Below are 26,665 nucleotides of genomic sequence, written 5' to 3'. Positions count from 1 at the left end.
GTAGATTTCTTTTCTTTTCTTTTTTTTTTTTTTGAGACGGAGTCTCGCTCTGTCACCCAGGCTGGAGTGCAGTGGCACGATCTAGGCTCACTGCAAGCTCCGCCTCCCAGGTTCACACCATTCTCCTGCCTCAGCCTCCTGAGTAGCTGGGACTACAGGCGCCCGCCACCACACACGGCTAATTTTTTGTCTTTTTTAGTAGAGACGGGGTTTCACCATGGTCTCGATCTCTTGACCTCGTGATCCACCCGCCTCGGCCTCCCAAAGTGCTGGGATTACAGGCGTGAGCCACCGTGCCCAGCAACATGGTGGTAGATTTCTAATGAGTGGTTTAGCAACATCCTCCCCACAAAAAGTAAATTCAAAAACAGGAAGAAGTGACTTTTATACAAATGTGCAGATATCAACATAAGGACACAGGAAACAAAAAATCAAACAAATATGACACCTTGAAAGAAACATAATAATTCTCCAGTAAATTAAGATCTCCAGTAGATCTTAATAAAAAAGAAATTCCCAAAATCCCAGATAAAGAATTGAAGATACTGATTTGAAAGAAGCTCAGTGAAATACAAAAGAAATCTGAAAAACAATAAAAAGAAATCAGAAAAACAAATCAGTATATAAATGAGAAAAATACTGAAGAGATAGATATGTTTTAGAAGAACGAAAGAGAAATTCTAGAACTTAAGGACTCATTGAGGAGTAACATAATGATATCTTCGATAATAGACTAGATCAAGTGGAAGAAAAAAAAATCTCAAATCTTTAAAGACAGATCTTTTGAAATAATTCAGTCGGACAAATATAAAGATAAAAATAATAGAAAAGAATGAGGAAAGCCTTCACGACATTTATGACACCTTAAAATTACTGAAAATTCAAATTATCAGTGTTCCCAAGGGTGAAGAAAGCATAAAAGGATTAGAAAACCCATTTCATGAAATAGTCAATGAAAACCTTCTTTTTTTTTCTTTTTCTTTTTTTTTTTTTTTGAGACAGAGTCTCACTCTGTCGCCCAGGATGGGCTGCAGTGGTGCAATCTTAGCTCACTGCAACCTCTGTCTCCCGGGTTCAAGCAATTCTTCTGCCTCAGCCTCCCAAGTAGCTGGGATTACAGGTGTGTGCCACCATGCCTGGCTAATTTTTGTATTTTTAGTAGAGATGGGGTTTCATCATATTGGCCAGGATGGTCTCAAACTCCTGACCTCATTATCCACCTTTCCTGGCCTTCCAAAGTGCTGAGATTACAGGTATAAGCCACCACACCCAGCCTAGATGAAAACTCTCTAAGTCTAGCAGGAGATATAAATATCCACTTACTGAAAGATCAATGATCCCTAAGCAGATACAAAAGGAAAAGGCAGTCACCATCGCACATTATACTCAGACTATCTAAAGTCAAAGATAAAGAATTATAAAAACAGCAAGAGGAAAGCGTCTAGTCACCTGTAAAGGAAATTGTATCAGCCTAACAATGAATTTCTCAGCAAAAGTATTTACAGACTAGAAGAGAATGGGCTAAAATATTCAAAGTGCTAAAAGAAAAAAAGAAGAACATGATATCCAGTAATATTCTCCTTTCTAAATGAAGAAGAAATAAAGTCTTTCTCAGACAAGTAAATACTGAGGGAATTTGTTACCACTAGACTGGTCTTATATGAATTGTTCAAGGAAGTCTTAAACCTGGAAACAAATGGACAAGATTTACCATCAGGAAAACACAAGAAAGTATAAAACTCATTGGTAAAGAAATAACACAAGGGAAAAAGATAAAAGACTCAAAGTGTACCACTACAGACATCTACCAAAACAACAAAGATGAACAATAACAGAAGAAAGTCATATATAAAACAACCAGAAAACAATTAACAATATGACAGGAACAAAGCCTTACCTAGCAATAATAACACTGACTGTAAATGGATTAAGTTTTCTACATAAATATATAGTATGAATGAATTGATTTTTTAAATGATCCAAATATATGCTCCCTTCTAGAAACTCACCTTACCAGTATAGGCACATATAGACTAAAAGTAAAGAGACAGAAAAAGATATTCTACACAGATGAAAACCAAAAGCAAGCAGAAATAGCTGTACTTAGATAAAATAGGCTTTAAGCCAGAAACAGTTCTAAAAAGATGGAAAAGGTCATTATATAATGATAAAGGAATATATCCAGTGAGACAATATAACAATTTTTAAAAATCTAAGTATATATGCACCCAATATTGGAGCACAAAGATCCATAAAGTAAATATTTCTAGATCTAAAGAGATAGACTGCAATACAATAATAGTGGGGGAGCCCAAAACCCCATTGTCAGTACTAGATAGATCATCTAGACAGATAACAAAAACCCCCAAATTTAAACTGTACTACAGACCAAATTGACCTAATACACATTTATAGAATATTCTATCCAAAAACTGCAGAAGATACATTCTTTTCATTAGCACATAGAACATTCTCCAGTATAGCCCATATATTAGGCCATAAAACAAGTCTCAACAAATTAGAAAAAAAAAAGATAATAATTTCTACTATCCCCTCAGACCACAATGGAATAAAAATAAATCAACACTAATAAGAACTTTGGAAAATATACAAATACATGAAAATTAAACAACATGCTCCTGAATGACCTTTGGGTTGACAAAGAAATTAAGATGGAAATAAAAAAAAAATTATTGAAACAAATGGAAACATAAACTAAAACCTGTGAGACACAGTAAAAGCAGTGCTAAGAGGAACGTTTATAGCAATAAATTCCTGTATCAAAAAATTCCTGTAGAAAGATAACATGTTAACAACTTAACAATATACCTTAAGGAACTAGGAAAGTAAGAACAAACCAACCCAAAATTAACATTATAAAATAAATAAAAAAGATCAGAGCAGAACTAAATGAAATAGAGACTAAAAAAATACACAAGATCAAACAAACAAAAAATTGGTTCTTTGAAATAAGTAAAATTGAGAAATCATTAAGTAGACTAACCAAGAAGAGAGAATATCCAAATAAACTAAATCAGAATGAAAAAGGAAATGTAACAACTGATCACAGAAATACAAAGATCCCCAAAGACTATTATAAAAATGATATGCTGACAAACTGAACAATCTGAACAATCTAGAGTAAATGGGTAAGTTTCTGGAAACATGCAACCTAACAAAAGTGAATCAGGAAGAAATAGAAAACCTGGCAGGCCAATATGAGTAGCAATATTGAATCAGTAATAAAAACTGTCTCAACAAAGAAAAGCTCGGGACTAGATGGATTCACAATAAAATTCTACCAAATATGCAAAGAACTAATACCAATCCTGAAACTATTCCAAAACATTGAAGGACAGGGTTCTTCTTAACTCATTCTATAAGGCCAAGATCACCTTGATAACAAAACCAGATAAGGATACAACAACAACAAAAACAAAACTACTGGTCAATATTCCTGATGAACATAGACACAAAATCCTCCACAAAATGCTAGCTAACTCAACAGCACACAAAAATATAATACACCATGATTGAGTGGGATTTATACCAGAGATGCGTGGACAGTTCAACATATACAAATCAGTAAAGGTGGTAACTCAAATTAATGGAATGAAGGACAAAAAATAATCATCTCAATAGACACAGAAAAAGAATTTGATAAAGTTCAACATTCCTTCATGATAACAATCTCTCAACAAACTAGGCACAGAAGAAACATACCATAAAATAACAAATCCACACTTAATGTCACACTGAAGGAAGAAATGTTGAAAGCCTTTCCTCTACGAACTGGAACAAGACAAGAATGCCCACCTTCATCACTCCTATTCAACACGGTACTGGAAGTCCACCCAGGGCAATCAAACAAGAAATAAATAAAAGCATCCAAATTGGAAAACAGGAAGTCAAATTATCCCTCTTTGCTGATATGATCTTATATCTAGAAAAACCTAATTGCTCCATAAAAAAACTCTTAGATTTGATAAATGAATTTAGTAAGATGGAGGATACAAAATTAATGTACAAAATTCAGGAGCATTTCTGTATACCAATGATGTAGCTGAGAAGGAAAGCAAGAAGGCAATCTCATTTACAATAGCGAAATATTTATACACATGCATATATATACATATATATATATAGAGAGAGAGATAAACACATATATGTATATACATATATAGGAATAAATATATACATATATGAATAAATTTAACCAAGGAGGTAAAAGTTCTCTATAAGGAGAGAACTATTTATTGACTGATAAAAGAAATAGTCAATGACACAAACAAATAGAAAAATATCCTATGTTCATGGATCATAAGAAATAATATCATTTAAATGACTACCATCCAAAGCAACCTGCAGATTCAATGCAATGCCTATCAAAATACTGACATCATTCATCACAGAATAAGAAACGGCAAACTTAAAGCAATTCTGAGTAAAAAGAGCCAAGCTGGAGGCATCACATTACCCGACTTCAAAATATACAAGGTAACAGTAACCAAAGCAGTATGGTATTGGTATAAAAACAGACACACAGACTAATGGAATAGAATAAAGAACTCAGAAATAAAACCACTTATTTACAGCCAACTGAGGTTTGACAAAGCCAAAAAGAACTTACACTGGAGAAAGAACATCCTCTTCAATTAATGGTGCTGGGAAAATTGAATTGAATAGAATGAAACTGGACCCCTATCACCATATATAAAAATCAACTCAAAGTGGCCTAAAAACTTAAATGTAATATCTGGAACTGCAAAAATATTAAAAGAAAATCTAAGGAAAACTACTGAACATTGGGCTAGGCAGAGAATTTATGACTAAGATCTCAAAAGTACTGGCAACACAAACAAAAATGGACAAATGGTACTTAATTACACTAAAAAGCATCTACACAGAAAAATAAATAATCAACAGAATGAAGAAACAACTTTTGAATTGGAGAAAATATTTTCGGATTATTCATCTGACAGAGGACTAACTTCCAGAATATACAAGGAACTCAAACAACTTAGAAAAAAAAAATGTTCCCATTTAAAAAAAAAATGGGAAAGAACATGAATAGACATATCCCGGAGGAAGACACACATTCAGCCAGCAAGTATATTAAAACATGCTCAATATTATAATCATCACGGAATGCAAATCAAAACCACAATGTTATCATCTTCCCCCAGTCAGAATGGCTATTGTCAAAAAGACAAAAGATAACAGAGGTTGGCGAGGATGTGGAGAAAAAGGAACTTTTATGCACTGTTGGTGGAAATGTAAACTACTAAAGCTACTATGGAAAACAGTATGAAGATTTCAAAAAAAACCCTGCAAATATACGTATCATTTGATCTAGCAGCTCCACTACTGGGTATCCACCCAAATGAAAAGAAATCAATATATCAAAGGGATTCCTGCACTGAGATGTTTATTTCAGCACTATTCACAATAGCAAACATATGGAATCAACCTAAATGTCCGCCAATGGATAAATGGATGAAGAAAATGTGGTGTATATATGCATAATGAAATATTATTTGGCCATAAAAGTAATGATATCATGTTATTTGCAGCAACATGGATGGAACTGGAGGTCATTATCTTAAGCGAAATAAATAAGGCACAAAAAGACAAATATTGCATGTTCTCATTTACATGTGAAAGTAAAGTATTTCATCACATGGTGGTAGAGAGTAGAAAGATGGCTAACAGAGCCTGAGAAGAATAAATGGGGAAAGGAGGATGAAGAGAAGTGGGTTAATGGGTACAAACATACAGTTAGAGAGAAGGAATAAATTCAATGTTTGATAGTAGAGTAAGGTGACTATAGTTAATATAAATGTATTGTACTCAGGTGATGCCCTCCCTAAATGCCTTGACTTGATCACTACATATTATATCCATGTAACAATGTTTCACATCTACTCCATAAATTTGTTCAAATAAAAGAAAGTTTGTCTTAAAAAATCACATACAAAAGAACCTCAGACAAATTAAATAAAAAATTAGTTTTCTAGTTTACAGCTGGTCACTCCTGCTTGTTGTCATAATAAGCCAATTCTTCAGAGTTTTTAAACTCAGGGACTTGATATGTAAATTATAGTATTTCATGAAATGGAGACATGAAAATTGGTATTGGCAGGAAATACTCAGCAACAATAAGCTTCCAGATTCTAATTTTAAACTAATTACATTAAGTTGGATGGCTAATCTAAGAAATTAGCTCTCCCTCAATCATGTAATGAAATAAAAAAACTTTAATTTTTTATTTTGATAAATGTGATTCAAAAATTATTATTAACACAAAGCAAATGTGAAATATGGCTATAATAACAATATGCAGTAAACACCTTCTCACAAACAGACCTTGTAAAACAACTCGATGCAGTGATTCCTTCTAGTACTAATAATGTATGATTCTTTTGACAATGAACCCTTTTTACGGAGAATTAATTAAGATGTAAAAATGAAGTTTTAAACTTTGCCTTATTTTACAGTTCCTTTCACATCATTAAAAAATGTGTGTGTGATAATTTCATTTGTTTATTGGGGCTACTCTTTAAATTATATTAAAAGCAGCATTCAGCAAATAAGGTATATTTATTAACATTTGGAAATGAAATTGTGAAAAATAAAGAAAATCAAAATAATGGTTAAACAGTTGACAGCAATTATATTTAATTTATAATAAAAATCAACCATATCACAATAAATTCTCTGTTCTAGTTTTGTAGTATGCTAAGGTAAGCCTTCCTCTAAGTTCAAATTCTGTTTCTATCTAGCTTGTCACTCTAGGAAAGAAACTAATTCTTTTTGGCCTGCATTTACTTAAAATAAGACAAAAGGTTTGGTCCAAATAGGCCATACTTTATTTTTCAGATATTTAAAGTAAACTTTATTTTCAGATAATTTAGATTTACACTCAGCTGTGAGAAATAATACAGAGAGATCTTGTGTATCCTTTGTCCAGGTTATTCTAATGATAATATATTGCAAAACTATAGTACCAATTGCAATCAGGATATTAATAATATAGTCAGAATACAGAATAATTTGATTACGACAAGAGTCCTTCATCTTGCTGTTTTATAAGCACATCCTCTTCTAGCCTGCCCTCACCATCTCCTTAACCTCTGGCAATCACTAATTGTTCTCCATTTCCTTAATTTTGCTATTTTAAGAATGTTATAGAAATGGAATCATAGAGTACACAGGCTCTTGAGATAGACTTTTTGCATTCCTTAATCTCTGGAGAGTCATCCACATTGTTGTGTGTCTAATAGTTCATGCCTTTTTATTGCTAAGTAATGTCCCTTCACACATTTTCTGGATGGCTTGTAGTTTTGGGCTATTATGAATAAGCTTCTATAAATATTTGTATATAGGTTTTTGTGTGAACATTTTAAGTTTTGATTTCTCTGGGATAAATGTCCAAGTATTTCATAGGACAGCTGCATGTTTAGTTTCTTATAAAACTGCCAAACTGTTTTTCCTGAATGGCCATACCATTTTATATCTCCATCAGCTATGTGTGAATGATGTACTTTTTCCCCATTCTTACCAGCATTTGGTGATTTTATTGTAGCCTGTCTGATAATTCTGTAGTAATATCTTATTTTGATTTTAATTTGCATTTCCCTAATGGACACCAATGTTTAACATCTTTTCACGTGCTTACTTTCCATCTGTATATCCTCTTCAATGAAATGCATCTTATTGTCTTTTGTTCATGTTCTAATTTCATTGTTTTCATATTGTTGAGTGTTGAATGATTTTTTACTAGTTATTTGTCTGATATGTGGTTTGCTAATACTTTCTCCCTGTCTTTTCATCCCTAATTTGATAAAGAGCAACTAAACAAAATACAGATATTTTACTTTATGATAAAAAAAGAATGCTTTCCTCAGACATGGAACAAAGCACTTATACATAGAAAAATGTTTTCAAAAGTTCAATATATCATTTTCCCCCATTTTAAATCCTGCTATGGATGTCAATTCTAAGAACTCTTTTCCTAGCCCTACATCCTGAAGATTTCCCATGTGTTTTTTTTCTAAATGTTTTATAGTTGTATTTTTATATCTAACTCCATGATGAATTTTCAGTTAATTTTTAGATAGAGTGTGAGGTTTAGGTCAAGGTGCATTTTATTTGCCTATGAAAGTCCAATTGCACCAGCACTGTCTGAAAACAAAACAAAACAAAACAAAACAAAACAAAACAAAACAAAACAAAACCTTCTTTTCCCTATTGCACTGCTTTTGCAGCATTGACAAACATTAGCTGGGCATATTTCTGTGTGTTAATTTATATGTTCGCTCTTCCATTGACCTATTGTCTATCCCTCCACCAAAACTAAAGTCTTCATTAGTAAAGGTATCTAATAAGTCTTGAAACAGGGTAGATGAATTACTTTCACTTCACTGCTCTTTTTTTGAAATTGTTTTAGTGATTCCAGTTCCTCTGCTTTTCCATATAAAGTTTAGAATAATCTTGTCTTGTCTATATCTACAAACAACCTTGCTATAATTTTGACAGGAATTGTGTTAAATCTATACATCAGTATGAAGAACTGAAAGTAGTATCTCTCCATTTATTTATAGATTCTATCATTTCTTTTGTCAGAAATTTGTTGCATATGAATTTTCAGCATACAAATTTCACTTCTTAGTTTAGACTTATACCTATGTATTCCACTTCTTTTAGCAATTGTAAATTTCTGTATCCATATGTTCACTACTAGTACACAGCAATACAATTGATCCATGTATGTTAATTATGTATTCTGCCACCTGGCTAAACTCATTTATTAAATCCAGAAATTGTTTTAGACTCAAAATTTTCTACTTAGACAATCATGCCATCTGCATATAAGCACAGTTTTATTTCTTTTTTTACAATCTGCAAATTTATTATATGCTTTTTTGTCTTGCTGCAATGGCTAGAGCTTCTATGGCTGTGTTTCATATGAGCCAAGAGAGTGAAAAGTTTTGCTTAGTTCCATGTCTTAGGAGGAAAGCATACATTTTTTTTTTTACCATAAAGTAAAATATCTGTATTTTGTTTAGATGCTCTTTATCAAATTGAGGAAGTTCTTTCTATTCCTATTTTTCTGAGAGTTTTAAACAATGAGTGTGTGTTCATTCTCTTTTAAAGTTATTTTTAAAGCACTGACTGGTATTATCACGTTTCTTCTTTAGATTTTCCATGTGGTTGATTATATCATTGGATTTTTGAATGTTGAGCAAAATGTGCATCCTTGGGACAAACTACTCTTAACCTTTGCATATAATTCTTTTAATGCATGTGATGGTTATTACTGAGCGTCAACTTTATTGGATTGAAGGATGCAAAGTATTGATCCTGTGTGTGTCTGTGAGGGTGTTGCCAAAGGAGATTAACATTTGAGTCAGTGGGCTGGAAAAGGCAGACCCACCTTTAATCTGGATGGGCACCATTTAATCAGCTGCTGGTGCAGCCAGAATATAAAGCAGGCAGAAAAACGTGAAAAGTCTAGACTGGCTTAACCTCCCAGCCTACATCTTTCTCCTGTGCTGGATGCTTCCTGCCCTTGAAGATTGGACTTCAAGTTTTTCAGCTTTGGGACTATGACTGGCTTCCTTGCTCCTCAGCTTGCAGATGGGCCTATTGTGGGACCTTGTGATTGTGTGAGTTTAATACTCCTTAATAAACTTCCAATATATATATTAGCTCTATCCATCTAGAGAACCCTGACTAATATAATGCATTACTGGGTTATATTTCCTTAGGAATTTTTACATTTATGTTCCTGAGAGGAATTCAGATCTCTAGTGTTTTTTTTTTTTTCATTGTCTAAGTCTGGTTTTGGTATCAGAGAAATACTAGTTTCACAAAATGAAGTAGAAAGTGTTTCTGTCCCTCTTATTTTTCACTGGAATGGATTGTATAGAATAGCATTAATTCCTGTTTAAACATTTTATAGAATTCTCCAGTGAAACCATCTACACCTGGAGATTTATCTTTTAATAACTTTTAATTTATAAATTTAATTTCCTTTATAGTTATCAGGCTATTAAAATAATCTATTTAATAATGAGTGATTTGTGGTAATATTGTTCCTAAATAATTGATCCAATTTATTTGTATTTTTGAATTTGTGTGTGTAAAGTTCTTTATAGGATCCTCTTATTCTTTTGATATTCAGAGAGTCTGTAGTGAAATCTGTTGGTTTTCATTCTAAATATTGGTAACTTGTGTCTTCTCCCTCTTTTGTTCTTTGCCAAATTAATACAATTTGTGACTTTTATAATCTTTTAAAGAATCAGGTCTTTGCTTCATTGATTTTCTGTATTTTCCACTTCACCAATTTCTTCTCTTATTAATCTTATCTTCTGTCTGCTTACTTTGAGGTTTATTTTGATATTTTTGTTTTTCTGTGTATTTGAGATGGGAACATAGATTATTCATTTGAGACTTTCTTCTTTCCTAATGTATTAAATTAGTTACAGATTTCTTTCTTAGCACTGCTTTAGTTATATCACACAAATGTTGATATGCTCTACTTCATTTTTATTCAATTCGCAAAATTAAAAATTCATTTGTGAATCGCTATTTAATGTATGGAATATTTATGAATATGATGTTTCATTTCCTAGCTTTTAAAGATTTTCTGGCTTTCTGTTACTGATCTTTAGATTGATTTCCTTATAGTCAGAGAAACGTTAAATAATTTTAATTCTTTTAAATTTTCAAGATTTATTTTATGGTCCAGGATGTGACTTAATTTGGTACATCTTCCTCAAACACTTGCAAATAATGTACATTCTGTTGTTGTTGGGTGAGGTTCTCTGTAACTGCTCATTAGATCCCACTGGTTGATGATGTTGAGTAATTCTATATCCTTGATGATTTTCTAATTATTCTATAAATTTGAGGGAAAGTGCCAGTAAAATTTCGACTATAATTGCGTATTTGTCTATTTACTCTTTTAGTTCTATCTGTTTTTGTTTCTCATTTTGCAGCTCTATTTTTTGGTAATACACAGTTAGGATTACCATATCTTCTTGGGAACTGGTCCCTTTTATCACTACATGCCCCTCCTCTGTCTCTGGTAATTTTCTTTGCCTTGAGGTCTACTTTATCTGATGTAAATATAGTTACTACTGCTTTCTCTGAATAATGGTTGCATGAAAACTCTCTTTTCATTCTTTCATTTTTAGCCTGCCTATATCACCTATACCATTATGTTTGCAATGAACTTCTTGTAGATGATATGTATCTGGATTATGTTTTGTAATCCACCCTAACAACATATTTTAACTGCTGTAGTTAGACCACTTACATTTAATGTGATTTTTGATATGTTAGGGCTTAAGTACATTATTTAATCTTTTTCTTTTCTGTTACCTATCTTTTTTCTTTCTCTGTTTTCTTTTCATTGCAGCTCTATGGGCTTTTAAAACGATAACATTTTAATTTCTCTATAGTGCTTTTAAGTGTATCTCATTATACAACGTGTTAATGGTTGTTGTCGGATTCACATTTTATCTATATAACTTATCATAGTTACCCAGCACTATTATTTTTCCAGTTCATGTGAGGTGTAGAAACCTCACCTCCCTTTTTACATCCTCTTAACTTTCCTAGTTTAATATAATTGCCTTACATATTTCGTATGTCCACATATGAAATCACATCAGATTTAAAATCACATCAGAAAGTATTTTTTCTTCTACTATCAAACACAATTTAGAAAACTAAAGATTTACTCATATGTTTGCTCATCTTGTTTTTTTTTTCCTTCCTTATACTCCAAGTTCCCGTGTTGTATTGTTTCCTTTCCATTTAGAGAACTTCCTTTAGCCATTCATTTAGGATATCTAGTAGCGGCAAACAATCTTAATTTTCATTCATCTAATAATTTTTTAAAATTTCTTTCCAATTTCTGAAGAATATGTTTCTGGATATAGGATCATTTGACAGGCTTTTGTTTTTTCCATTACTCAAAAAGTATTATGCAACTTCCTTCTTGCCTTCATGGTTTCTGGTGAGAAATACACTGCCATTCACATTCTCTGCTATAGGTAAGTACTTGCTTATCTCATGTTGCTTTCAAGATTTTTCTTTTGTCTTTAGTTTTCAGAAGCTTGAATATGATGTGTCTTGGTATGGAGTTACTTGGATTAATCCTGTTTGGAGATCACTCAGTATTTTAAATCTATAGGTTGATGTCCTTTGTCAAATCGGGAAAGTTTTCAACTAATATTCTTGGAGTGTTTTTTAAGGGTGCTTATTCTCTTTTTCCAGGACTCAGATGACACACAAATGTTAGATATTTTGTTACGGTCCCACAGTCCATGAGGTTCTGTTTTGGCTTTGTTTTTGTTGGTTTATTGAGTCTATAATCTTTGTGTTGTTCAGATTGGGTATTTTCTATTTGTCAATCTTCCAGGTCATTGATTCTTTTCCTTCGTCCTCTCTATTCTGCTGTTAAGTCTTTCATGTGGTTACTTTATTTTTCAGTATTCTTTTATTATTATTATTATTATTATTATTATTATTATTATACTTTAAGTTTTAGGGTACTTATGCACAACATGCACGTTTGTTACATATGTATACATGTGCCATATTGTTGTGCTGCACCCATTAACTCGTCATTTAGCATTAGGTATATCTCCTAATGCTATATCTCCTAATGCTATATCTTCTGTTTCTTTGCTTAGATTTTCTGTTTCATTGATAAGACTTTCTACATTCTCATCTGTTTCAAGTGTGTTTGTAACTGCTCATTTTATTATGTTATATGATGGCTGTTCTAAAACCTTTGTCCTATAATTATAATATCTCTGACATCTATGTGTTGGTAACTACTGACTGTCATTTCTTTTTTAGTTTAAGAAACCTGTCTCTTGGTATGAAGAGTGATTTTCATTTTATGAAATACTGGAAATTATTTAAATTTTCTGCTTTAGGTGGCTTCATCAGATGCAATTCCAGTAGGAGAGTGAGGTTGGAAATGCACTGCCCCCTTATTGCCTGGTAAGTATAGAAGCTCAGCATTCTAATTTGGCAGGGTTAAATGTTGTCATTCAGCATTCCAATTTGGCAGGGTTGAATGGTCCTCACTGTCACCATGGAAGAAGGAGGACTATTAATACAACATGATACTGTTAATAAAGTAGTGAATTCCAGTCTTGTGCCTTACTAAAAAAGGTTTCATCTTTCAAAATCTCAATTTCAAAGAAGTACTAAAAAGATAAAATACAATGAACAGATAGAGTAAAGGCCCCAATAAGAGCAGATGAACTCTAGAGGAGGCCACAGTTATGGGAGTAATATAGCATGATGAGATAAATGTAGCAATAAGAATTACGAGTCTTAGATTTTAGTCCTGATTCTACTGACTACTTAGCTTTGTAACTTTGGGAAACTTACTTCAACATCTCTGGTCTTGGTTTTTTAAAATAGGAGGAGAGTTGTATGAGATAGGCCATAACTTATTTCCCATTTTAACACTCTATGCTAAACTATTTAAAATGAGAATTACATAAGATGGCATATCAAAAATTCTGCATACATATAATATCAGTGTTATAAATATAGTCATCATTATAATTAGCACTGATAAAACCTCACAGTTAAGATAGTGCAGGTATAACAAAATTTTGAGGAAACGTCCTTTTTCAGCACATGAAGGTGATGCCAACTTATAGTTGGGAGATATCTGGGAACTTCTCAAAGCCAAGACTTCCTCTACCTGCAGCAGAATCACTTGGTATACTTGATAAATATAGATTTCCTGAGCTCCAGCCCCAATTGATAATAGCTTTTAAATGCATCCTGTAGGATTTTTATGTACATTAATGATTGTGAACCACTGCTTAGGCTTCAAGAAATTATTTTCAATCTTTATTTATTTATTTTTTTATTATACTTTAAGTTTTAGGGTACATGTGTACAACAAGAGAAAATAGAGTTGATACGCTATATCCGAGGAGAACAATCAATTACAGACAGTTATGATCAAAAAGAAATGGGGTCTATGCTTTTAAGCTGGCAAACTTATATTTTAAATACTAATTTAACAAATTTGGATAGGGATCAAAGAATATAAAACAAATGGCACAAATCTATAAGAAGGCCAATATTTAGAATGAACTCTGACTCTGAAACATTTCAAAGGACCTCAAGGAAATTTATTTCTATGGGTAAGGCAGGAAAGAAGAATAACTGAGTTTACTGCTTTATGTAGGTGGTAAAAGGTTATTATAAATTATGTGTAGAAGATATTCAACAAATATCAACTTTAATCTTCTCAGTCATAGAGAAAAGAATCTGCAAGCAATCATGGATAAAAAACACTTGAAATATGTAAATTTTATTTATTCATTCATCAGAAGTTCATATAAAATAAAATTCAAAATCAGTTTGAGCTATATAAAATGTCTTATTGTGCACAAAATATTGTCTTATATTGCTAAGCATCTTTTTTCTGATGAAATGTTCCATAATGTGCACAAAATTCACAAAAGGTATTATGATATCTAGTAGCTTAGCACATTAGCTTTCCTTTCTAGAGAACTACAGTTTAAAAAATAAAAATATCTCATAGTGGTTTTGATTTGCATTTCTCTGATGGCCAGTGATGATGAGCATTTTTTCATGTATTTTTTGGCTGCATAAATGTCTTCTTTTGAGAAGTGTCTGTTCATGTCCTTCGCCCACTTTTTCATGGGGTTGTTTGTTTTTTTCTTGTAAATTTGTTTGAGTTCATTGTAGATTCTGGATATTAGCCCTTTGTCAGATGAGTAGGATGCGAAAATTTTCTCCCATGTTGTAGGTTGCCTGTTCACGCTGATGGTAGTTTCTTTTGCTGTGCAGAAGCTCTTTAGTTTAATTAGATCCCATTTGTCAGTTTTGTCTTTTGTTGCCATTGCTTTTGGTGTTTTGGACATGAAGTCCTTGCCCACGCCTATGTCCTGAATGGTAATGCCTAGGTTTTCTTCTAGGGTTTTTATGGTTTTAGGTCTAACGTTTAAATCTTTAATCCATCTTGAATTGATTTTTGTATAAGGTGTAAGGAAGGGATCCAGTTTCAGCTTTCTACATATGGCTAGCCAGTTTTCCCAGCACCATTTATTAAATAGGGAATCCTTTCCCCATTGCTTGTTTTTCTCAGGTTTGTCAAAGATCAGATAGTTCCAGCATGGCACATGTATACATATGTAACTAACCTGCACAATGTGCACATGTACCCTAAAACTTAAAGTATAATAAAAAAAAAAATGCCCTTTAGAAAAGAGCGAAAAAAATAAATAAATAAAAAATAAAAATAAAAACTTGCTCTATTTTTTGTAACTTTTCAATGTGATCTTTTTCTTAAGGAATGTTTCATTGAGCACCTATTGTCCACTTGATGTAGGAGTCACATGAACAAATAAAAAGGTATTTGTTCTCAAGAAGCTCAATACTGAAACTAGATAAACAAATGACATAACAGTGATAATAATATTAGCTATCTGTTATTTTTGACAGCAGCAAAAATTAGCAAACAGATGAATTGTTTTATTTCCTACCTAAACCAATAAAATTGTTGAGGTTACATGTTTTTCCTTTATTGCAGCCACCAGTGGGTTTTCCTTAAGATTCCAGATGATTAAAGAACTGCTACAGGATTTAACATGGAATTTCATACATACAATTCCATTAACTTTCATTATTTTAAGTTTTTTTTTTTTTTTTTTTTTTTTTTCCTCTTGAGATGGAGTCTCACTCTGCCGCCAGGCTGGAGTTCAGTGGCGCGATCTTGGCTCACTGCAACCTCTGCCTCCCAGGTTCAAGTGATTTCCTGCCTCAGCCTCCCTAGTAGCTGGCACACGCCAGCACACCCAGCACACCCACCACTGGCACACGCCACCACACCCAGCTAATTTTTGTATTTTTAATAGAGACAGAGTTTCACCATTTTGGTCAGGATGGTCTCGATCTCTTCACCTCATGATCTGCCCGCCTCGGCCTCCCGAAGTGCTGGGATTACAGGCGTGAGCCACCGTGCCTGGCCTAAGATTTTTATACAATGAACATAAGGAACTAAATTTTCAATGTATTGGAAAATCTTTTAAGGAACCATATAGATCATATTTCCTGGAGTTAAGAATATTTATTTTCATAAAATCCATCAGATTCTGCACATGTGGGGGAAACACACGTTTGCTCACCACTACTCTTTGTATTATGTGCATATTACTAAATCATATTTGAGTTTAAAATTGTAAAATAGATTAAATTATTATAAAATACATGCATAACATAAGCAGGCATGGCATTCTAATAAAAGAAATTTACATGTAAGTTTATGCTCATGACCATGAGAATTTAGTTACAGATGAAATCCTGAAGCATATTCTCATGACAAAATAAATCTATTAGTACAGCTAAGTATTTACAGACATTATTCATTTTCAAATACTTTGCTAATGCCAGAAGCAAGACAATTCCTGGCTTATAAAACAGAACAAACCACCCTACAGCATCTGGGATACTTACACACTTTTCGCTGTCAAATACATAGCACAAATGTTTATTTGACTCAGAATCTTTGCATATGAAAGTGAATATCCTCTTGTCAGTTTTATCATCTGCACAAAAAGATATTCTATGAAGCTGGCAATTGTGTTGAACTTCCTGTGAACACAGATGGAAATAAACATAGTTGATGGGATTCTTTTTTCATTTTCTGAAATACTCGTTTGTGTTAATAACATGTGATTTTAAAAGTAGAACAATCATCTGTCAATCTTTGATTTTATAATTATGTACACCCCAACCTAAAACAAAGGCATAATGGATACAGATAGACCTCCTGATTCAGGATGAAACTAAGATATGCATTTCAGTAGTGCTTAGCAAAACATAAGCATAGTACAAAATGATCAAAGATTTATGGCCTATCTGAGCTACAATGGCTCTTGAGAAATCATATACTTTAAACTTTGCATGTTTACAGAGGAGAACAATGAGACCCAGAAAGAATAAGACACCCCCACAGTTTTACAGAATTACCAGAACTCTTTTAAACCAGAGCAATTCTCATTTTATCTCACTGCTATTTACTAGCATTATAGTTTAGAACACAGCTTTATCTGGATACGATTTCATGTGAAACACACTATCATTTCATCCTTAGTAATCTTATTAAATTTTATTTTATATAATTTCATGGTAACTCATACACTCTTGAACCTGTTCTGTCTAGGAAGCTCATCTTTGGAACTTCTGTAGCATTTTTCATGAAGCAATGAATGAATGGTATACATATCCAGACTCCAAATCACGCAGTCAAATCTATTCATCAGTAGAAGACAAATACTGCAACCAGATCGATATAGTTGCAGCATATATTTACACATGCACACACACACACACATATTAAATTATAAAACTTATAATATAGAAGGTATATACATCATTAAAATAAAAATATTTATATAAAATAAATGTGTTTCTATAATTACTATTATTTAGTCAAAAGATGGAGCATTTGACACTTTTTATATTCATATAGATCATCCATGTTAATTATTCATTCTTCACAGTCTTCTGAAACATGTTGGAGGTAGAAAAGAAATTCAATGTTTTTGATTATGACAAGTAGATGACAATGTTTTGATTATGACAAGTAGAAAAATCAACTATTCCCTTTTCTGTTGTAGTCATAAATATATTTTCCTAAGATACACTGTAACACTAGAAATATCAATCAGAAAGTCAGTTCACCAAGATTATTGAATGGGTGTTTTATAAGATTGGAGATGGAAGCAACTATAGTTTCATCTAAGGAAGGCTGGCTGAATATCCCCCAAAAAAGCTTTATTTTAGGTTATAACTAGAAAAGTTTCTCTAAAGGTGGCTTCAGACAATGTGTAGCACAAATACCTGGGGTGCTTGCTATACAAATGTACACTGTTTTTACCTCAGTTGAATCAAAATCTCAGATTTTGTTCAAGATAAGAATCATTGATATGAAAACATTTAAACTTCTCAGTTCAGAGTTTGATGTGTCAGCTTGCTGAGATTTGCTCTATTACTCTGATTCAAATAACTGCTCATCAGACTGAAAGTGAATATATAAAATGAGATATACAAATAAATGCTAAGAGAACTGTCCATAGCAATGCATTCTTTCCCTGCATACAATGGTAAACCAAACGGTAAGCCATCGAAGAGTTGCTTGGTAAGTATGAAAATTAAAATAAGGAAGTATATTATAGGATTGTAATGCTTACTGGCATTATTAGACAGCCTAATTCATCTGTTTAAAAGCAAGGGGAACCAAGTCTAAGAAGAGGTGCTTGACTTACTTAGCTTTTGATGGCAGCATCTTTCCTTTCTTATACAGAGAGCATCGATGGACAATGACCATATTTGTTTGAACTATCTTCTTTCTGTATTTTGCCTATTAGAACAGTTTCCTTTCTTATTGATTTTTTTTGTTTTAATAACAATATAGTCAATTAAATAACAGCTCTCTGTTACACAATAGCTCCCAAATACTGACAGGAGGTCTATACCAGCTTATTAATTGTAAAAGCATGTTAATGATAAATAAAGAGAAAATATTACTGCTAAACACTATAGGAAAAAAATTCATTTCTCCATAGATGGGAGAAATTATGAGTAACATGCAAAACACAACATTCACTTAGCTGGTGCTGAAATCTACATAGTCTCTCATTTACTCTCATTTCTAGCACTCTATAATCTTCATTTGGAGGAAACGTGAGAAAAGCAGAAAGGGAAAGGACACAGAAAGACAGAGGAGCCAATTGTTATTGAGACTGCTTTCACTTAATTTTCACTTTCCATTTTCATTCATCCGAGTGAAAAAAAAAATAAAGATTCTATTCCGTATAAAGACAGTCCATGTTAGATTAATAATATATTTAAAAATCCTGTCTCATATATGTATAACTATAAATAAATTTATTTCAGAAGTATCACATTTGTTTTTTTCTAAATATCAACATACATCTAGAATGAAATGATTGATTTTTTTGTGTTTCACTTATGTATATGTCCTTGAATAGTAGTTTCTAAATGCATGTCTGTAAATGTCTATGAATAGGTTGTATCCAAGAACTGAGAACTGTCTCTCTCTCTCTCACTACACACATACACACACACACACACACACACACACACACACACACTCACACACACATACCGCAATCGGCATTCTTAGGAATGTTTTGGGGACACTGGTGCTCAGCAGAGCTTTTTAATCCCTTTTTTAGATTTCCTACATTTTTAATGCATTCAAGAAATGGTACTTTATATATATGGGTAAATAGTCATATACTCTATATTCATATGTAACATAAGGTAAATAGTTGTTCTATATTAATATGCAATATAATTGAATGTATAAAATATCTCAAGGATTTTTAAACTCCAAGATTGCTCTCCAGGTTTGGTAGGGATTAAAATAGAGATGCTTCTTTTTCATTAAGAGTTTTAAAAACTCACTTCTGGGAATAGAATTCAAGTAGGGCTCTTAAAAATTAGCTATTAGTGCTAAATGCATACCTCAGAAATTTAGAAAGATCACTAGTTAGCAATCTAATATCACACCTAGAGGAACTAGAAGAACAAATATCAACTAACCCCAAAGCTAGCAGAAGATATAACTAAAATCTGAGTGGAATTGAATGAAATTGAGAGAAAAAAATCCATAAAAACAATGAACAAACCCAAAAGTTAGTTCTCTGGAAGGATCAACAAGATCACTAGAACACTAGCTACATAAACAAAGACTAAAGGAGAGAAGAGCCAAAAAGTACAATGAGAAACAACAAAGGTGGTATTACAACTGATCCCACGGAAATACAAAAGATCCTCAGAGACTATTACGAACACCTTGAAGCTCACAAACTAGAAAATCTAGAGGAAATTGATAAATTTCTAGAAACGCAGAACCTCCCAACATTGAATCAGCAAGAAACTGAAATCCTGAACAGAACAATATCAAGTTCTGAAATTCAATCAGTAATAAAAAATCTACCAGCCAAACAAAGCCCCAGAGCAGATGGATTCACAGCCAAGTTCTACTATACCTATAAAGAAGAGTTGGTACCAATTCCACTGTAGCCATTCCCAAAAAAAACTGAGGAGAAGGAACCTCTCTCTAACTCATTTGACAAAACTAGCATAATTCAGATACCAAAACATTGCAAAGATACAGTGAAAAAAGAAAACTATAGACCAATATTCCAGATGTACATAGATGCAAAAATTCTCAACAGAATACTTGCAAACTGAATTCCACAGTACATTAAAAAATTAATTCAAAACAACCAAGAAGGCTTCATTCCTGGGATGCAAGGTTTGTTCAACGTATGTGAATCAATAAATACAATTCAACATAAAAACAGAATTAAGAACAAAAACCATATGATCATATCAACGGAAGTCGAAAAAGCCTTCGAAAAAATCCAGCATTCCTTCATGATAAAATCCCTGTACAAACTAGGCATTGAAGGAACATACTTCAGAATAGTACAGCCATCTATGACCAACCCAGAGCCAACATAATACGGAACCGGCAAAAGCTGGAACATTCCCCTTGAGAACTGGAACAAGACAAGGATGCCCACTCTCACCACTCCTATTCCACAGAGTACTCAAAGTCCTTGCCAGAGGAATCAGACAGTAGAAAAAAAGAGAAGGCTTCAAAATAGAAAAATAATAAGTCAAACTATCCCTCTTAACTGACAATATGATTATCTACCTAGAAGATCCTAAAGCTTCCACCAAGAGGCTCCTGCAACTGATAGTAAACAACTTCAGTAAAGTTTCAAGATATAAAATCAATGTACAGAAATCAGTAGCATTTCTGTATACCAATAACATTAAAGCTGAGAGACAAATCAATAATGCAATCCTATTTCCAATAGTCAACAAAAAAATAAAATACCTAGTAATACATCTAACCAAGGAGGTGAAAGATTTCTGCAAGAAGAACTACAAAACACTGTGGAAAAAAATCAAAGATGACAGAAACAAATGGAAAAATATTCCGTGCTCATGAATTGGAAGAATTAATACTGTTAAAATGACCATATTGCCCAAACAATATAAAGATTCAATGCTACTCCTATCAAATGGCCAATGCCATTTTTCAGGGAATTAGAATTTTTAAAATTCTAAACTGCATATGAAACCAAAAAAGAGCCTGAATAGCCAGAGCAATTTTAACCAAAAGAATAAATCTGGAGGCATCACATTACCCGATGACTGTACTATAAGGCTATAGTAACCAAAACAGCATGGTACTGGTACAAAAACAGATACATAGACCAATGGCAAAGAATAGAGAATTCAGAAATAAAGCCACAAGTCTACAGCCATCTGATCTTTGACAAAGTCAACAAAAATAAACAATGGGGAAAGGACTCCCTATTCAATAAATGTTGCTGGGATACCTAGCTAGCCAGATGCAGAAGAATGAAACTGGACCCCTACCTTTTACCATATACAGAAATTAACTCAAGATGGATTAAATAATGTATTACCTCAAACTATAAAAATCCTAGAAGAAAATAATGTAAATGCCCTTCTTGACATCAGCTTTGGTAAAGAATTTTTGTCTAAGTTCCCAAAAGCAATTGCAACAAAAACAAAAGTAGACAAGTGGAACCTAATTAAAGAGCATCTGCACGGCAAAAGAAACTATCAGAGTAAACAGACACCTTACAGAATGGGAGAAAATATTTGCAAACTATGCATCCAACAAATGTCTAATACCCAGGTTCTATAAGAAACTTAAACAATTAAACAAGCAAAAAACAAATAACCATATTAAAAAGTGGGCAAAAGACATGAAAAGACACTTCTCTAAAGAAGACAAACAAGCTGCCAATAAACATGAAAAAAATGCTCCACATCACTTACCATCAAAGAAATTCAAATAAAAACCACAAAGAGATACGATCTCACACCAATCAGAATCACTCTTATTAAAAAGTCAAAAACAACAGATGCTGGTGAGGCTATGAAAAAAAGGGAATGCTTATACACTATTGGTGGGAATGTAATTTAGTTCAGCCGCTATGGAGAGAAGTTTGGAGATTTCCCAAGGAACTTAAAACAGTTGCTGTTTTCCAGCAACCCTGTTACTGGGTATACACACTTGACATATATCCATAAAAAGACAAATCTTTCTACCAAAAAGACACATGCACTCATATGTTCATTGCAGCACTATTCATAATGGCAATGACATGTAATTAACCGAGGTGCCCATTAATGGTAGATTGGATAAAGCAAATGTGGTACATATGTACCACAGAATACCATGCAGCCACAAAAAGAACAAAATAATGTCCTTTCCAGAAAATGGATACTGCTGGAGGCCATTATCCTAAACGAATTAATGCAGAAACAGAAAAACAAATACTGCATATTCTCACTTATAAGTGAGAAACATTGGGTACTCATGGACATAATGATGGCAATAATAGACACTGGGTAACTTTTAAAGCAGATGGGAAAAGGGGGTGTTAAGGATTGAAAAACTAACTATTGGGTACTGTGCTCACTATCTGGGTGATGGAATCATTCATATGCCAAACCTCAGCATGATGCAATATACCCAGGTAACAAATCTGCACATGTAACTCTTGAATCTAAAATGAAAGTTGAAATTATTAAAAACAAAATGAGTAGAAATAAATAACAGGAAAAATAGAAATTAATTTTTAATATTAACTAGTAATTTACTATTAATTTAAACATTAAATAATAATTACTTTAATATTAAATAATTAAATATTACCAATTTAATATTAAACACTAATTGAATATTAATTATTACTAACAATTTATTATTAAATATTAAAGTCTTGATAGGAAATCGAGACTTGTGGACAGGAAAGAAAAGCACTGGCATTATTGATTTTGGTAAGGCAATATAGGATAATGAAGTCAACTGGCTAATGATGTTGAGTTGAACCCCACTTCACTGATATTTTGTAAAGGAGGTTTAGGTTGGGAGAAGCATGCAGATTTGATATTAAAAGCTTAAGAAACAGAATTATATAATAGGTTGTCATGTGATAAACTTATTGATAGAAACCTGAAAATATGATTTTCCACAATAAAAATAGTAGGTGGGAATCATCTACTTTCTTACTACCTTTCCCTTTGTTTGTTTTGTTTTGTTTTGTTTTATCACCAAACAGACTTTTTAAAACTTTTATTTTAGATTCAGGGGGTGCATGTTCAGGTTTGTTACCAGGGTATACTGCATGATGCTGAGGTTTTGGGTAAAAATAGTCCCATCACTGAGGTACTAAGCATAGTATGCAAGAGTTTGTTTTTAAACCCTTATCCCCTCCTTCCTTCTCCCTCTGGTAGCCCCCAGAAACTACTGTTGCATCATTATGTCCATGAGTACCCAGTATAAGTACCCACTTGTAAGTAAGAATATATGGTATATGGTTTTCTGTTTCTGCATTAAATCATTTAGGATAATGACCTCCAGATGCATCCATGTTGCTGCAAAAGGACACAATTTCATTCTTTACTATGGTTGCATAGTGTTCCAATGATGTATGTGTACCACATTTTCTTTATCCAATCCACCACTGAGAGGCATCTAGGTTGATTCCATGTTTTTGCTATCGTGAAAAGTGCTGCGATGAAAATGAGAGTGTATGTCTTTCTGGTATAAAGATTTATTTTTCTTTTGGATATATACCAAGTATATACAACCAGCATTAGGGTTGCTGGAAAATGGTAACTGTTTGAAGTTATTTGAGAAATCTCCAACTGCTCTCCACAGCAGCTGAACTAATTTACATTCCCACCAACAGTGTATAAGCATTCTCTTTTCTTCACAATCTCACCAGCATCTGTTATTTTTTAACTTTTTAATAACAGTTATTCTGCATGGTGGTGATTGTATCTCATTGTGGTTTTGATTTTAATTTCTTTGATTAGTGATGCGGAGCATTTTTTTCATGTTTGATAGCCACTTGTTTGTTTTCTTTTGAGAAGTGCCTGTTCCTGTTTCTTTTTCCCACTTTTTAATCAGGTTATTATTATTTTTTGCTTGTTCAATTGTTTAAGTTCCTTATAGATTCCGGATATTAGATGTTTGTTAAATGCACAGTTTGCAAATATTTTATCCCATTCTGTAGGTGTCTGTTTACCCTGTTCATAGTTTCTTTTGCTGTGCAGAGGCTCTTTAATTTAATTAGGTCCCACTTGTCAACTTTTGTTTTTGTTGCAATTGCTTTTGAGGACTTAGTCATCAATTCTTTCCCAAGGGCAATGTCCGGAATGGTGTTTCCTAGGTTTTCTTCCAGGATTCTTATACTTTAAGGTCTTATATTTAAATATTTGATCCATCTTGAGTAAATTCTTGTATATGGTGAAAGGTAAGGGTCCAGTTTCAATCTCTTCCATATGGCTAGCCAGGTATCCCAGCACCAATTATTGAATAATCATTTCCCCATCTGTTATTTTTGTTGACTTTGTCAAAAAATCAGATGGCTGTAGGTGTGCAGCTTTAATTTTGGGTTCTCTATTCTCTACTATTGCTGTACCACAGACTTTTTCTAAGCCCAGCTTAATTTTTGACCCTATTCACTTTGGTTTTTCCTCACTCTACAGTATCATACGCTATTTTTTTTAAACAGTTTGGTATTTCCGTCTTTGTATTTACAAATATTTAAAGTGAATGAAAAAAAATTATCCTTATTCCAGGTAAATAACCAACAATCAGGAGAGCAGGTATAAGGAATAACCTAATAAATCATAAGTTATTGGTCAATTGGATTTCATAAAGGTAGGTTTCTTCTTCAAGTGGTCAGGAAGCCAAGGAAGAAAAACCAAACAGATATGATAGCCTAACTTGTTGATTAAGTCTTTAAAAGAGCTTTTCACATATCTTTCTTTCTTTTTTTTTTTTTTTATGTGAGACAGTCTCACACTGTCACCTGTGCTGGAGTGCAGTGGTGCGATCTTGGCTCACTGCAACCTCCACCTACTGGGTTCAAGCGATTCTCCTGCCTCAGCCTCCTGAGTGGCTGGGATAACAGGCACCCACCACCACACCCAGCTACTTTTTTTTTTTTTTTTTTTTTTTTTAGTAGAGACAGGGTTTCATCATGTTGGCCAGGCTGGTCTCAAACTGCTGACCTCATGATTCCCCCGTCTTGGCCTCCCAAAGTGCTGGGATTACAGGCATGAGCCACTGCACCCAGCCAGTTCACATATCTTTCATTGGAAGAAATAGTCTCATTTAAAAGGTCAGATGAAATCATGCAGGAAATAATAGAAAAGGTTGCAATGCATACCTATATACTCTTCACCTAGCCAACTGGTAACATCATGCCACATTTGCATTACATGATCCATTTTTGTCTCTCTTTACACACACACATACCCTATAAACGTAGGTGGTAGCCATCTTGTAGTGGTAGTTAGTGGTAGCCATCTTGTAGCGCTTTAAGCAATTAGCATTTTATGCATTTCTAAGGACATGCCATTATTAACCTGTGAATTCTAAAACCCAAAAAAGTTCTCTCTACATACTGCATTTAATTGTTTGTATTTTGTAAATATTTAAACGTGATTATCAACTAACAAAAAATTTGAAACATTCCATACGTTCAATAATAGAAGAATAATTTGGTAAATTATGGTATATGAACGTAGTGAAATTATTAGAGTTTAGAATACACCATAGGTCGTTTCAAATAAAAAATAACAAGAACATACAAAAATGATACATAAAGTATATTATCAGCTTTATATATTTTAATGTGTGCTGGGACAAGCCCCAAACCTTCAGATAAGAAATTGAAAATAACATTAATTACACATACACACACAAACATGTACACACACTCCAAAACAGCTACCTAATTCATATGGTGTAGAAAAAAACTTTCAACATAAGCATGGCCTACAAATACCCTATTCCGGCTGGACATTTACCACTCTATATCCTTTTAATTTTGAAAAGAAGACGTAGGAAAAGGATTATTTTTATTTTCATGACACATAAGACTACACTTTGTTGCAACACTTTTGATTGCATTGTCCTTCTGTAATTTATTGCTTCCTTGGTCTGTTGTTCTTTATGTAACTGCTAATTGCCTAATGAATTTATCTCATTCATACCTTGCTTTCAATTGCCTTGTTTCCCAGCAAACTACATATATCCCATTATATGCTTGAATCAACCCTCTACTATCTTTTCACCATTTCATTTTTCTGTTTTCAGCCACCTTAGCAGTAGTTATTTTAGAATCGCCGTAACTAAAGTAAATCTTCACATCTTTGTTTGTAATTGAATATTGAGGGTGAATAATAGAGAAGATTAGACAGGATAATTGTGAGAGGACTTAAATTCACGTCTTGAAAAGTTTAAAGGAATGCCATTGCTCTTTAATATGGGAAGTTGAAGGTATGCCATTGATCTTTACTACAGATTTCCACAGTTAGAGGATCTGATTCTGGGGGCAAATTTGGGGCCTTAGAAATTACTTTTGCAAATGCCTCAGTTAATTTTTATGTAGCTATTCCATAAGCTACAATTTGAAAATGAGGCCTACTGCATTAAGCCACTAAACCATGCACAACAGCAGATCCCCTCAAACTTTAATGTGCATAC

The 26,665-nt window shown here is 33.1% G+C and overlaps 1 protein-coding gene across 26 annotated transcripts in view; it reads right to left on the bottom strand.

Annotated features, from left to right (window-relative positions):
- The window catches only part of GULP1 (GULP PTB domain containing engulfment adaptor 1), a 307,556-nt gene that overhangs the window by 40,985 nt on the left and 239,906 nt on the right, over nt 1–26,665 (bottom strand). For 19 of the 26 annotated variants that reach the window (XM_054679975.2, XM_054679980.2, XM_009443848.5 and 16 more), the window contains one exon: nt 16,531–16,668. The exons of the other annotated variants lie outside the window; for them this stretch is intronic. In XM_054679975.2, coding sequence (XP_054535950.1) covers nt 16,531–16,668 — 138 coding nt within the window. The remainder of the gene's footprint in view (nt 1–16,530; nt 16,669–26,665) is intronic. 26 annotated transcript variants of the gene reach the window in all.

Source organism: Pan troglodytes, chromosome 13 (assembly GCF_028858775.2).
Source record: "Pan troglodytes isolate AG18354 chromosome 13, NHGRI_mPanTro3-v2.0_pri, whole genome shotgun sequence".
Lineage (NCBI taxonomy): Eukaryota > Metazoa > Chordata > Mammalia > Primates > Hominidae > Pan > Pan troglodytes.
The sequence above is the reverse complement of the archived record's forward strand: the minus strand, read 5'-3'. Positions and strand labels throughout refer to the sequence as shown.